General features: G+C 45.8%; 1 protein-coding gene and 1 long non-coding RNA gene across 6 annotated transcripts in view; one reads left to right on the top strand and one right to left on the bottom strand.

The window, feature by feature from the left end:
* Positions 1–845: 845 nt before the first annotated feature.
* The window catches only part of HSF2BP (heat shock transcription factor 2 binding protein), a 40,553-nt gene continuing 27,697 nt past the window's right edge, over positions 846–13,701 (bottom strand). For 3 of the 5 annotated variants that reach the window (XM_068179662.1, XM_068179661.1, XM_068179664.1), the window contains one exon: positions 10,621–11,344. In XM_068179662.1, the coding sequence (XP_068035763.1) occupies positions 11,136–11,344 (209 nt within the window). In that variant the 3' untranslated portion in view covers positions 10,621–11,135. Of the gene's footprint in view, positions 979–4,617; positions 4,688–10,620; positions 11,345–12,081; positions 12,429–13,701 lie in introns of those variants that run through there. The other 2 variants (XM_068179663.1, XM_068179665.1) reach the window with 2 other exon arrangements.
* Positions 11,387–13,683, top strand: LOC137468196 (uncharacterized). Its single transcript, XR_010995794.1, has 2 exons — positions 11,387–11,476; positions 11,573–13,683. It is a non-coding gene; the product is annotated as an uncharacterized lncRNA (long non-coding RNA).

The raw sequence follows: 13,701 nt of genomic DNA on the forward strand, positions 1-13,701 counted from the left end.
ATCAGCCACAGAGCCATTAAGATCTATGGCAAAATGCCTAATGGGACCAAGACCAAACCTTTAGAGTGTTTTTAAAAATGTCATCATTAGGAGAGAGATGCCTTCCCAGGAGCTCCACATAATGTTGGATTTGAACCATACCCTTCTGCAGTGCTCCTCTGAGATGGCAGCTGCTGGAATTTCCAATTCCTCTCTAAATAGATGAAGCAAATATTAATTCTGCTGGAGCAAGGATCAGTGGCACATCCTCACTGAGATACACAAAAGAATCCTTCAAATTCTTCCTCACCTACAGGGAGAGGCACTTTAGAGGTGCAAGAAGCCCATTTGCACTCATTGCACAGGGACATATTTTTACCGACTATGAAAAGTTCTAAGGAGAGAGGTTTTGGGGAAAAATTGCCCATCAAAAGGTGGATTTCTCACCAATAATTGTTTTCTCTGCAGATATACAAGTTTCATTCTTACCCCACTACCTTTCCACCTAGAAGGACTCTGGCTCAGGGAAATTCCACTAGCTGGTGTGGTCAAGGGCAGCAGTAATGCCCCGAGCTGCTGCTCTGCACAGAGAAGGTGTGGAAAGAAATCAGTTTTCAAAACCTCCCACTGCTTTCCCTGAGACTTTCCTGGAAGGACAGGCAAGTTTCCTTTTAACTGCCTGGGAGTGAACTCCAGAGCATCCCAGCCACAAGAGCCAAGAGATACACTCCAGGGTGCACAGGCAAATGCAGAACCCTCGGAACAGCAGGAACACTGGCACAGATTTGCTTTGCAGTGCTCACACACGGGGTTGGCTCTGCCGAAGTGATAGGTGAGGAGCAGAGTGTTTGTAACGGCTTGGGAATGCCTTTCAGTGCTTCTCAACTGGAAAATGACATCATCAGTGCTGAGGTTACATTTTGCTTCAGTATTCTGTTGGCAAAGTCCCACTTCTGTCCTTTTGTGCTGCTGGCTGTGCTCTGTATCTTAAGTCTTAAACTGCAAATGAGAAAAAAGAGAAAGAGTAAAACCTAATTCACCTTTTCCCCCCAAACATTCCACATTGGTTTTCTCAAGAGAAAACCTGGGTTGTTCACAGAAACCCATACCCTGTGTCATGCTGTTGAGCACATACTTTCAGTTAGCTCTTCAAATATTTTTGTAAGATAGAGAAGTCGGGCAGGAGGCGGGAAATGACCAGATCTGAGGGCACACATGCTCAGCAAGCTGAGTCACCCCCAAACCCAGCCAGCTGCCTGCACACAGCTCCCCTGCTGCTCAGCTGCAGGTTAGTTCGGCCTTTGGGCAGAAGTTCTGTTAAACAGGACATAATAGGTGCTTACAACTGTAGCATTTCATGGCTGATGTCGTCCTGGCCCCCGGTGGCACAGGCTCTGGAGCCCTGCAGTTGATAGCTGGCAGGGCATGATGCTGAAGGTGCTTTTTGCAAGCCCATCACACAACTCCAAATCAGACCAGCATCAGGTGTTGTTGACCAGAGCCAACACAGCACTTTTCAGCCTTTTCCAATACAAAGGCTCATCCACATCTAGTGCTTATGGCCACAGGAGGAAAAAGAGGAGAACAGAGGAAGATGCTTGTCTTTATGGAAAAGAGTAAAAAGGGCAAGAAATGCAAAAATATTCCCATCATCAGACAACAATCAGGAAGACCTTCTTCCCTGCCCCTGTTTGTTGTATCCTTGGCCTTGGCTACTATTCTGAATTCAAGGACAGAGAGATTTTTAAGGTAAAAAAAACCAAAGCATCCCCTGCAGGGCAGAGAAAGGAAAGGAACTGCAGTGAGCCCTTGGGAGAGGGTCTGGATAAACAGAGGCTCACGGCACTCACCTGTCTGCCTGCCTTCCTCTCTGCAGGCTGCGGCCATGGGGCAGACAGAAGGCACCTGCCCCAGCTGGGCAGCTCCTGGTGCCCCAGCCCTATTGCTCAACACAGGGCAGGTAACTCTAGGCAGCACTCTGGGCACTCTTGCTGCTGTTCTCCCTTCTTCTTCCCCTGCTGCAATCCGTGCTCACTGCTGAGGCAGAGAAGCTGAAATATCAGCCTGGTTGGTGAAGACAGGCTTTGCAGCCCCTCAGGGTGGCATCACTGCAGCTTCCCTGCTGCCAGCTGATCAGACACACAGGCCAAAGGCACCAGCGGCTCAGCAAGATGGGGAGGTTACTCCTTGTGAAAGGAAGGAAGGAATGTTTTGAGACCTGACTGGGGGATGAGGTGTAGGAGCAGCATTACCACAGGCTGTGCCTGCCTGAAGGCCTGGGAGGTGCTGATCCACAGGCAGAACAATGCTGCAGACCCAATCAGTTTCTCCAGGCTTCTGCTAGCATCAGAAACAAAACACATGGGACATTTTCCAGTTCCTAACACCTACTCCCAATATTAGGTTGCCTACTCCTTGACTATACGTTTTCTTTTCCAGGGAAGTCGAGTTCTTCAAGAATGAACAGATTCAGCATTCCAAAAGCATCCAGCCAGGATCCCCCAGGGGAGGGAAGGGAGCCAGCTCTGCTGTGCTGCAGCAGGAAGGAGAGCATGGCCCACAGAGGTCTCCTCAAAGCCTGGCCCACAGGCAGTGCAGCCACCCACAGAGGTTTCTGCTCCAGGGAGAGGTCCCCAGGGAACAGGCCTACCTCTCTGCCCTGTCCCCAAGGACGAGCTTTCCTTGACCAGCTGCTTATCCCTCCCCCACACTCATTTCCTTTCCCACTTCCTCCGTAAACAGAATCTCCTTCTTTCTACGTCACTGTGCTTAAGGGCTGAATCCTTGGAAGCACGCTTCTTTTTTCTCTTCCTCTGAATTCCAGAATGCCCTTTGTCCTTTTGTCTTCCCTCAAGATCTCCAGGAGGGGTTGTTTAGTTCTCATTTAGGATTTTAGCATTTAATTTAGGATCTTTGGATCCTTATTTAGGATCTTAGCAGACTCCCTTCTGAGAGGCAGAGGAGCACAGGCCTGGAGAAATTCTCCCTCCCATAATTTATGGTGGTGAGAGCAGGAACACTCTGGGCAATAGAGGAGCTGCTCCTTTTGGTTTCTTCCACATTAGGCTTTCACAGCATGAGCTGAAGAGAGTTCACACAAACTGAGAGTGCTGTGAGCAAGCTGGGCTGCAGATGGGCAGGAGCTGAAAGCCCGGGGCCTTTTTTTCCACAGGGTTCTTGGTTACCTGGCAGGAGCAACATCTCCTGGGCTGGAAAGGACTTGTAGGACTTAAGATGGGTTCTTTTAGCAGCTTGCAGGGGTCTCTCTGATTGCCACAGGAGGACTACCAGGACAGCAGAGGCCATGTCACAGCTACACAAGTGGCTGGGAGTAGGACTGGATATCCTCAACACCTCAGGCTCCCTCTTCTTCTTCCCTCCGCCACTCATTACTTGGACTGCAGCATCGTCCTCCTTGTGCCTGCCAGACACTTTCTTACTTACCCCAAAGACTTTTGCAATCCAGGTAAAAGTGATCAGGCCAAGGCAGAAAGGAGGGGAGTTACATGAAAAGAGAACCAAAGCAGAAAACTGATTTGGAGGACTGAACACTCCAGCACACTCCCTCTGAAATCAGGAATGCTCAAACAGAAGCTCAGCCCCTCAGCAATTTTGCTCCACTTGGTTTACCTGTGTACACAGGAGATCTGTGACTGCACAGGGAACTGAATCCACACCCCCCATGTCCAAGATAAGCCCAGCAGTTTATCTCAGGCCCCAGGGCTGCATCTCCTGCCCCCAACAGGAGCCAGGGAGACAACATCTCCTGGCCACCAGTGGAGCACAAGCTGTACAATCTTCTTGTGCCCACAGAAACTGGAATGCAGGTCTAAGAATCTGAATTTTAATAGCAGCAGGGCACTTCAGAGGAAATGCTTCGTTTGTGTAGTAATGCTTCCCTTTTTTTTTGTGGCATTATAGCAGTGCCTTAGTAGCACTTTCCTGTCCTTCCCTCTGTTCTCCTCTTGTGACAGCTTTATCACTGAGAAGGTTGCCAGTGGGTCAACCCCTGACGCAGACAGCCTGTACAGTAGAAGCTCCCTATCACTGCAGAACACTCCATTATAATTAAAAATTAATGGCAAGTGCACTCTCTCCCTCTCTCAATCCTGAGAAATGTGTATCATTCCGGGGACAAAAGCTTGTGGGATACCAACGCTTTCCGTTACAGGCTCCGTGCATGGCTCTGTGGCAGCTCCCTCGTCGGTGTCACTGTGCTCTCATGCTTGTAATCTGCCCTTGAAACCTCTCCTCTCCCTCAGCCACTGACAGCAGCACTATTGTTTTCAGCAGCTCAGCTTTTCAGCTGACTTCAGGATCCCCAGAGGCCATCCCTTTTTTTCTGACTGTGCTCCAGATTGCCTTCAGTGCTCATGAAATGACTCCAGCACTGTTTGGTCCCTTGCCATTTAAAGCCAAGAGGGCACCTCCTTTCCCTTGGCGTCCTCACCCAGGATCTGTCTGCTGCTGGCTGAGCTGCCTGGGCACTGGAGACTCTGGCTGTGCCTGACAAGCAATCTCGGCAGGTTTCCGGGGCAGTGTTACACTCTGTCAGCATTGTTAGGGCTGAGCAGGGCTGCACAGGAGCACTGCTAGAGAGGCTTCCTGAAGGGGCTTCCTTACTGGAATGTGGCTGACTCAGCCGCTCTTGTCTCAAAGAGATCACGCTCCTGCTGCACCAGGGCAGTGATGATGTTCGTGAAAACCCCTAGGAAAAATCAGATGCTGAACAATTTCCGAGTGCATGCACAGCTCTGGGTCCCTTTGCGTCAGCCACGGGATGATGCATCCACTGCATTTTCCAAAATGCAGCTGCACCCAGCCAGGCTGTGGAGTGCAGAATACAGTGATGAGAGCATGTGTGCTTCTGTGTGTGCCTGCTGGGGAGCTTGCAAGCCCTATGGAGGGTCTGCACGTGTGAAGCAGAGGTAACCACCTGCCCACCCACACTGTGGGTTCCTGATGTGTTACAGATCCCCCAGAAGTCCCATTTTCCCTGTGAGCAGCTCTGCCCACACACCTCCAGGGTCAGCAAGGGCTGCTAGGGGACACATGGGGAGGCCAGCAGGAGAGCCTGTGCTTGGGTTTTCAGTGGCTGGCTGCCCTCCAGGTTGGCCACCCTGTCCTTTGCCCAGGTTTATTCTGGGAAAAGGCATCCCACCAAATGCTGGCACCATTTCCTGGCACAAGCAAGTGCCCTGGTGCTTTCAGTCCCCTCTCCAAAGTCAGGCAGCTTAGGACACTCACTCAGGACTGTGTATCCCCGTGCTCCCCAGCCTGAGCACAAACATGCTGCCCCACTGCTGGGAGAAGAGCCTGGAGCACTGCTGAAACCCCGGCCATGTCTGCCCCAGCCTCCCAGCCCTGCCTCCAGCAGCCTGAGAGACTGCACTCCCCCTTAGCGATGTCTCCCAGCCCACTCTCGGATAGCAGGGCCCAGTCTGACAAGGGAGAAGCTGGAGGGGAACTCCTTGTCAGAAACTGTAGTGATAAGACACGAGGGAATGGGTACAAATTGAAAGAGAGGAGATTTAGATTAGATAATAGGAAGAAATTCTTTACTGTGAGGATGGGGAAGCCCCTTCCCTGGCAGTGTTCAAGATCAGGTTGAATAAGACCTTGAGCAACCTGGTCTACTGGGAGGTGTCCTTGCCCATGGCAGGGGGTTGGAATGAGATGATCTTTAAGGTGCCTTCCAACCCAAGCCATTTGGGATTCTATGAAACTGATTCTGGACACCTCAGATCCTGCTCAGAAGGAAGGTGTGCAGATCCAAAAACTGGGCTTTTTTTTCCCTATATTCTCCATTTTCTCTTTTGCAGCAGGATGACTGCTGCACTTTATTTGACCCTGGAGAAGATATAGATGCAAGGAGGAATTTCTCTCTGCAGAGAGCTTCCAGCAGCTTACCTGCTCTTCTAACACTCAACCCAATCCCGTGCCTCAAAGCAAGACTCAAACTTTTCATACAACTTCAAAGCAAGACTCAGGTGGCACAAAAGCCATGTAGGCAGCTCAGTCAGAGCTGACCTTCTCCATCCACCCCAGGTCACACAATCCCTTCCCATCCCCAGCCCATGCCAGCCTTGCCCTTGGTGGCTGCTGCCTCTCCCACCTGCAGCCCAGCAGCACAGACAAACATGTGCATTTGCAAGGACCTGGCATTTGAAGTGCTTTCACTGCAGTCATGCCCACAGTAAAAATTATAGTTCCCATAAATGACATATGCAACTACAATTTGGTCAAAGTCTTTTCAAGGCTTCCGACTGAGCAAGTTATAGGTTGTAAAGGTCATCGTAAAGCATCAGAGAAGTTTAAAATCTCTATGACCTCGAGAGCTCTCTAATGACTTTTTATCAGCTGTAACTTGGAACTTACATATTCAAGCAGCAACCAGCAGTTGCAAAAGTTCCTGCATAGAAACCAGAAAATTACAAACAACACAGACACAGCCAGATGCAGATGCAAATTAAATGCTGTGAAGAGAAATGAAGGGGCAGCCATGCTTTGCATAGCTCATAACTTGTAGTATGAGCACTGGGCAGGGATTACAGAGCAAAGAAGAGGTCCCTTATTCCCCAGGAAAACTCCTTTCTCCTCACCTCCAGAGTCCTCGCAGGACTGGAGGCGGTAGAGGAGATGAATCATACAATATTTGCAAGACTTGTAAAATCTTATCAATTCTGAAAGCCAATTTGTGCTAATCAGCACATATCGCAAGTGCAAATGATAACTCAAAGGAGCAGCTAAATGACTGGTGCAACCAGCTGAAATTGAATCAGCTGAAAGTTCACTTGTGGCCACGAGACCAAATTGTCACATCTCCCATTCTTCCTCCAATTCTTCCTTAAAAGGGGCTTATTTTCCTCTCTTAAACAACCGTAACAGGATGATGTGCCTCGAACTCCAGTTCACTGCCTTTCTCATGAGCGCTGGGAATGGGCCAGTGTCCTCATGTAACCAAACACCACCTCCCCTCAGGACAGCTGGCTGCTGTTCCCACCCAAGCTCTCACAGTGCCCTCCAGAGATGCCAGCCCCCTCCTGCTGCCATGCCTGTCCCTCAGCACAGGGTGCAGAGCCACCAGCTTGCTTTCTTCTACTGATGTTTGCCAGTTTCTTTCCAGCCAGATCATGGGTCAGCCTGAACACCAGCCTGAGATACCACACAAAGAACTGGTGGGGCAGTACAATACACTGCTAAACTTCTTCAGATGCAGGAAGTAAGTTTAGGGGATTCTCATTTATTTTCCCTTTGCATCTAATTTACCACCAGCATCAACTATGAAGAGTATCTCCCTGTATCTCCCTGGAGCATCAGCAAACAGGCATCATTCCAGGGCTCTGTATGGTGTATACAGACTGAAAGGAGCCAAGTTCACTTTTAATTGTGCAGCTCATACTGTGAATTTTCTTCTAAAAGTTGTTAAATCAGATTTTTCATCTTTTGAGACAGCTTAGCCTGAGTCAAACTTTACTTTCAGTTATATGGGTTTAAGTCAGGAGTAACTGATAATCTCAAAGCAGCACCAAAGTCACGTTTTCTCCTCCACTGACACTGAGATTGTGCAACAGAGGAAATGGCAAAGCTGGAGTAACTCTGGACTTTGAACACAGCTACTGAAACTTGTGCTCTGACTGTGTGAACCCCCTTTACTCCTCTAAGCTAGCAATCCAGTTAATCAAGTACTGCAGTTAATCAATTAAGTACTTCAGTTAATCAGTAACTACACAGAAGAATCCAACTTTTCAAAAGCATCCAAAAAAAGCAACACTCCAAAGCTGGTGTTTCTTACAGACAGGGCTGAACTGTTGATTTTAAACCAATAAAGCAGCCTAATGGTCCTGAGCTTCAGAATTAAGCAAATCTGAAGCAAAAGAAAAGCTGAGATTTACAATGCATCTGTTGACCAGTCTTTAATTGCAGCAGCCCCTTGTGTCAGAGAGTCCTGTGTGCCACCCATTGTTCAACTTCATACAAAAAGCTTTGGCACACTCTGAGTTTTCAGAGTCTCTGTTATTCAGAGACTTTCTTTTATTCATAACTTGTCAAAAAAAGATACCTTTCAGGAGAAAGGGAGATTCAAAGGAGATCCACAGTCACTTAACAGCCTAATTCCTAGCACTAACCACATGAAGATAAATTAGGCCTTCAGACACTCTTCTCTTCCAACAGGGATCTCTCGAGCTTATCAACACACAAGATTATAAAATGCTGTCTGCAAACAGTAGGGCAATCTGAAAACTTGCTCTTATCTGTTATTGCAAAATAGACACCAAATTCACCTCACCTAATTTTAGCCATCTAAATTGCTGGCATCTCATCTCAACAAGTCACTGCAGCTTCCTCTATGGTCAATGGCATGAGATTCCCTACTATTTTAGGATGGAAAAAGGAACAGCAAAGAAGGCATTGATGCTGCTGGTAGGGGGAGAGCAGATCAATAGTTTGTAACAGATGCCAAGGTCTGGGAGAATCCCACAATGACATGTCCAAGAGCATGCATGGGGTGGAACAGATTCCTGTGAGGAAAGCTGCAGGACTCACTCCACAGTGATTAGGTTCAACTAATTGTACACAGCCCTAGACCTGTGGAGGAGCAGGAGGGGCTGGTCCCTGGCACCATCAAATGGGGGATTAGGGAAGGAAGGAAGGAACCTGAAAAACAGCAGAATGATCTAACAGCTCATCATGCAATCTGCAACTACTAATGTCCATTTCATTTCACTAAAACATTTAAACATGAGAAACCTTGAACATTTCAAATACTCTAGAATGTTAAAGGGACAGGCTTATCCCTGGCTTTTATCCACTCACCTTGTTTCAGCATCATTTGACTCCAGTCACACTTTTTTTTCCAACCAAAAAAGTATTATGAATTTACTTCCGTGTGATAAGTTTCCCTCAAATGCTGTCTTTTTCTTTTCCATAAACTCAATTCATTGGGAACACCTAGAAAAAGTAAGCTTAGGGAAGACACACAGACTTTCCTAGAGAACTGTTTGACACAGGTTCTTCTCTGATGTTTCTGATACTTTTTCTCTATAGGATTTTTAAATATACACTGTATTTCACAGATGAGGTGACTTTTTTCTTATTTTTCAGTCTTGCATGATGAAACACTTTGTACATAAAAAAGACTTTCTCGAGGTTGGTGGGTCATTGATGATTTTGCCCTGAAGAAACACTCCTGGCAAGCTACACCTGAAAATAAAGTAATCTGGGAGACGCTGAAAGATGATTATCATCAGATCTGAGCAGCTTGCTGGGGAAAGCTGTGTCTCAAATCACCACTTTGAGCATGGCTGACCATGCCAGTGGACACACAATGAACAGTCCTGATTGCTTTGTTTCCTGATTTCACAGGGAAATGAGGTGCAGATGCCAGTCCCTCTCATAAGGTTGAATCTGGCCCATCACCACAGTTTGCTGACCTGGTCATGAACACCTGTGTCACCCCCAGCTTGTGCACACCACACTGACCTTTGGAAGGTCTTGGTTTCAGGTGGGGAAGGACAGGGAAATTTTCAACATCTCAAATCCACAGGACATGAGGCTCCATTAGCTTTTATGCTCGCAGAACTACTTTTTTCTTTTTCTGTTATTTACTGGCTTCCAAAGTTTGATGAAAGACCTTTGTGAGCAAATAATTCAATGCAAAGTGGATGATGCCCTTCAGTGTTTCTTAAAATCGAACACTTTCATGAGCTGATATTCCAGGAAACTACCAATTATCATTTTGATCCCTTTAGGATTAAACTCTAGGAGGATTAACTAGGATAGCAAGATAAGAAAACAAATCCAAAGAAAGCACACTTTACAGAAGATTTAAAGCCTTCCACAAATCTGCACTTGGTAAGTTCAATGTAGTGCTGAATCAGACATGGCAGAACCCTGTGCAGCCCACCTGTGTATGTGAGATCTTAATTTTACAGCCCCAAAACAGACTGTTACCATCTGCAGCATCTGAGCCAAGTAATTTTAAGCTGATTTATTATATTTCCAACTATCAACAGCCATCATTCTGCAAACAGCCTAAAGGGAGATGCCCTATGCCTTAACTTACACATTGTACAGTAGTCTCCCTCTAAAGCTGTCTTCCAGTCATAATATTTAAATCCTGTGAAGTTTACTTCATGTTTCCTGTAATTTGAAGTCCACATTGTATTTTGTTAACACACTGGGTACCCAGATGAGGTGCAATAACTTTAGTATGGAAATAACTTTGGTGCAACAACTTTAGTATGCACTTCTCATTTGCTGTTCCCTTGAATAGCCTCACTTAATTGCCTCTGTTTCTGACATCATAGAAGTGAATGCTATTATTTTCTAAATACATTGTAAATTCTATCAATATCTAGCACCAAGTGCTTGTATTTACCCCTGAGATAAGCAAGCTGTACTTGGAAGCTCCAACAAACCCCAGGGTTGTGAGGGGATGTGATGCTGCTCATGACAGAGCAGCAGCTCATTTTAGCCTCTTCAGCACACAACTGAGTACCACAGACAGCAGCAATTTATTTCCCTTCTCAGGGCTTTTCTAAAAACAATAGCCCATTTTCTAGCATGCCTGGCAGCAACAGACCAGCTTGACTTGCAGTTAAGAGTGAATCTGAATACAGATTTTGAAAGCAGAATCCGTTACATGCTACAGAATTTCAGTTTTCTTTTATTACAATAGAAAGAGAGACGGGAGAAATAACAATAAAACTGGAACTTGGGGTGCATTCTGACACACAAGAGTTATGAAAGGCAACAGAGTTTTCCTCACAGTACAGTAATTCTTAAGGATGGACCAAAAGGATTATTTACCTCTGCAATGAACTGTTATCAAGGAATGAGAATATTTTGCCCCATCTAGACAGCAAATACACAACATAACCACAGACCATTTTGGAAACCCATTATCAATAAAATTCTGCTCAAAGAAATTAACCCTCTCCCATCTCTACCAGACCACCCAAGGTTTTATTTGGGTATCTAAAACCCAACAGGTTTTCCCAAGTTGAATTTTAGCTGGGTATTTGAATTCCCAAAAAGGATTTTGTCAGAGGAACTTAGGCAGAGGTTTTTTTTTTTTTTTTCAGTCAAGCCCATCTTCCAACAACTCTTGCAGCATAAAAATATAGGAAAGACGTAAGCATCGTAGAGCTCTTCTATGCTTCGTACTCAAATATTTTAAGATCCTCAAGGAGTTCTTTAGCGAGCGCCTGCAGCTCTGCATTGCGGCTCTGGGACAGGGCGACGATGCGCTGGAAGGGCAGCGTCGCGCGCACCTCGGCGCCCGACCTGGCCAGCACCTCCGGCTCCAGGAGCACCGACTGCAGCAGCCGCAGGGCGTGGAGGCAAACCTCTGTGTCCGGGTCTAAAAGCAGGGGAGAAAAGCATCCAGGGCTTGTTAGAAGCAGGTCTGAAAGGATCCACCAGGCAGACAGGGAATAATGGAAGTGTTGTGATTCCCAGGTGCTGTTTGCTGCTGGCTGGCTGGCTCTAGGAGGTACCTGAAAACCACATTTTTTTCCTCCCTCAGCAGCTTCTGCCCAGCAGTGTTTGTGAGGGAGAGATAATCAGGAACCTTGCTCTTGTTTTTCAGATGTTGAAACTGCTGTACAGCAGGGAATTTATCAACCTGATTTTATCCAGTCAGTACCCAGGATGTACTGTTGGATGCAATCCAATTTAAGAGCAGAACAAACTGTATCCCATGATTATTCAGACTTAAAAAACAAACAGACTAACAATCTGCAGTAAATCATGAGGCTTTTCTTTAATTTCTTTTTATATGAGGCTTTGTATTTCCTCAAAGCTCAATGAAATATTAATCTAAAACTTTCTAGCAACCACATATCAACCTTTCAAGTGTTTAATTCAGTCTGCACTAAATTGAAATGGGTACTGAAGCACTGCTGCTCAGGAATGTGCCAGGAAAATGCAGCAAAGACCTTTGACTGACTTAAGCCAGGAAGACATGTAATAACTCCACTGCTAAGAACACAGGATGCATTTTTAATTACTGAAACATTAGGAGCATTACATTTTAATCATTCGCAACGGCCCATTTGCATTTAGTGGTTTACAGCTTTATCAAAAGTGTGTGGTAGAAAGACTTCCCTATCCTGCATATTCCAAATGAAAACATCTAATATATTTTTACAGCTGAAGCAGTTATTTGTCCCACGTGCCATGCATTTTTAATGTGTTTTTCATTAGCATACCTCATCTTCAGCAAGCTTTTGATAAAGGATTGTGCAGAAAGGTTGACAAAATTAATTCAGATCACTTTGAGCACAAAATCACCAGAAAGACCAAAATCTCACTGAAGGAGCATAAAACCAGCACAGTGATGAACCAGAGTGCACTGAGCTTGGAGGAGGTATTTGGTAGGGCTAAGGCAAGTTCTTTTCTTCCCTGGCTTATTTCACACATAACACTGGTGACCTGAAAAAGGACTGAGGAGAATTATTCATTAAAGCATAAGGGTTGAAAGCACCCAGGGGGGCAGAGAACAGAATGTGATGGACACTGAAGAAGACTGGATTTCAGCATGAAACTCACTGCTGAGATGGGGATTTTTAAGTAATTCCCAACAGCACAAGGCTGAAGAACAATATTAAAGATTGTGACATCTAATCTACACCCAAAAGCCAGGCACTCTCTCTCTCTCTTCTCCCATCTTCCATCATAAATGGAAATAATCAAGTGTTAACCTCTTAAGAAAGGAGTTCTACTTTCTCCTGGAAAACCAGCAGAGTGGGGTATAATCTGGGGACATGGGTATTGTCCAAACCCAAAAAAAAATACCATGCATTTTCTCCTTTTCTGTGCAATGAGAATCCTAGCTGCTGGGCATGCTGGACAATTTTAACCATGTCAGATCAATAAAGGCCCTGTGATCAGTGCTGCAGACGCATGGCACAGCCACTCTTACCGCTGACACCCAGGCTGAAGGCCCTAAGGAGTCTCTGTCCATCATCACCTCCAGCAGTACCTGCAGGTGCAACATTCTGAGTGGTGAGTACTCGTAACTCTTGGGGAAAGGCTGCAGCTCAGCCTCACAGACAGCAAGACTTTATGTCCAATTTCCTGGTCAGCAACACTTCAATGAAACCTTCTGAAAAAAACCTAGGCACAAGTTTTGGTTTTCAGACTTATTCTGACCTAATCAAAATATGACTAAAAGTCTTGAATTTGTCTTCCCTTGCCTTCCATTTTTGCCTCTATGCCTTCCACACTGTGTATTTTTTAATGCCTATATTTTTGCCTGATACAATGTTCAAACTCTGTACAGGTCACCTCCCCCTTTTTCTGTTCTTAGTATTATTCTACATTTTTTCACTGGAAATCGCAGCCACAAACTACAGCCCAAATAGGTAAGAAGGAAGCTTTGGGGAGTGAAATCTATGTAGTTCATTTACAATCTTCCTCTGTGTGACATTATTCCTCCATGAAATAAAGCCACTAATACTTTTAATGGCTTGCAGTACTGCTGGGAAGCTTCATATATGTAAGATGAAAAGAGCTTTGTTATTAATACTGTTACAGGAATCAATATTAGTATTATCTGCAAGTGTTTAAAGGCTGTAGAAATTAAAGAATCGATCAGGGGAGATGCCTTAGCAGGGGAGCCAAGAAAATGAGGATCTGTAGGAGATCGGGAAATGATTTCCAGCTTGACAAACAAGAATGTTTTCCAGTAAGAGCAGAGAGGTTCTAGGAAGAATC

This window comes from Anomalospiza imberbis, chromosome 2, assembly GCF_031753505.1.
Source record: "Anomalospiza imberbis isolate Cuckoo-Finch-1a 21T00152 chromosome 2, ASM3175350v1, whole genome shotgun sequence".
Classification (NCBI taxonomy): domain Eukaryota; kingdom Metazoa; phylum Chordata; class Aves; order Passeriformes; family Viduidae; genus Anomalospiza; species Anomalospiza imberbis.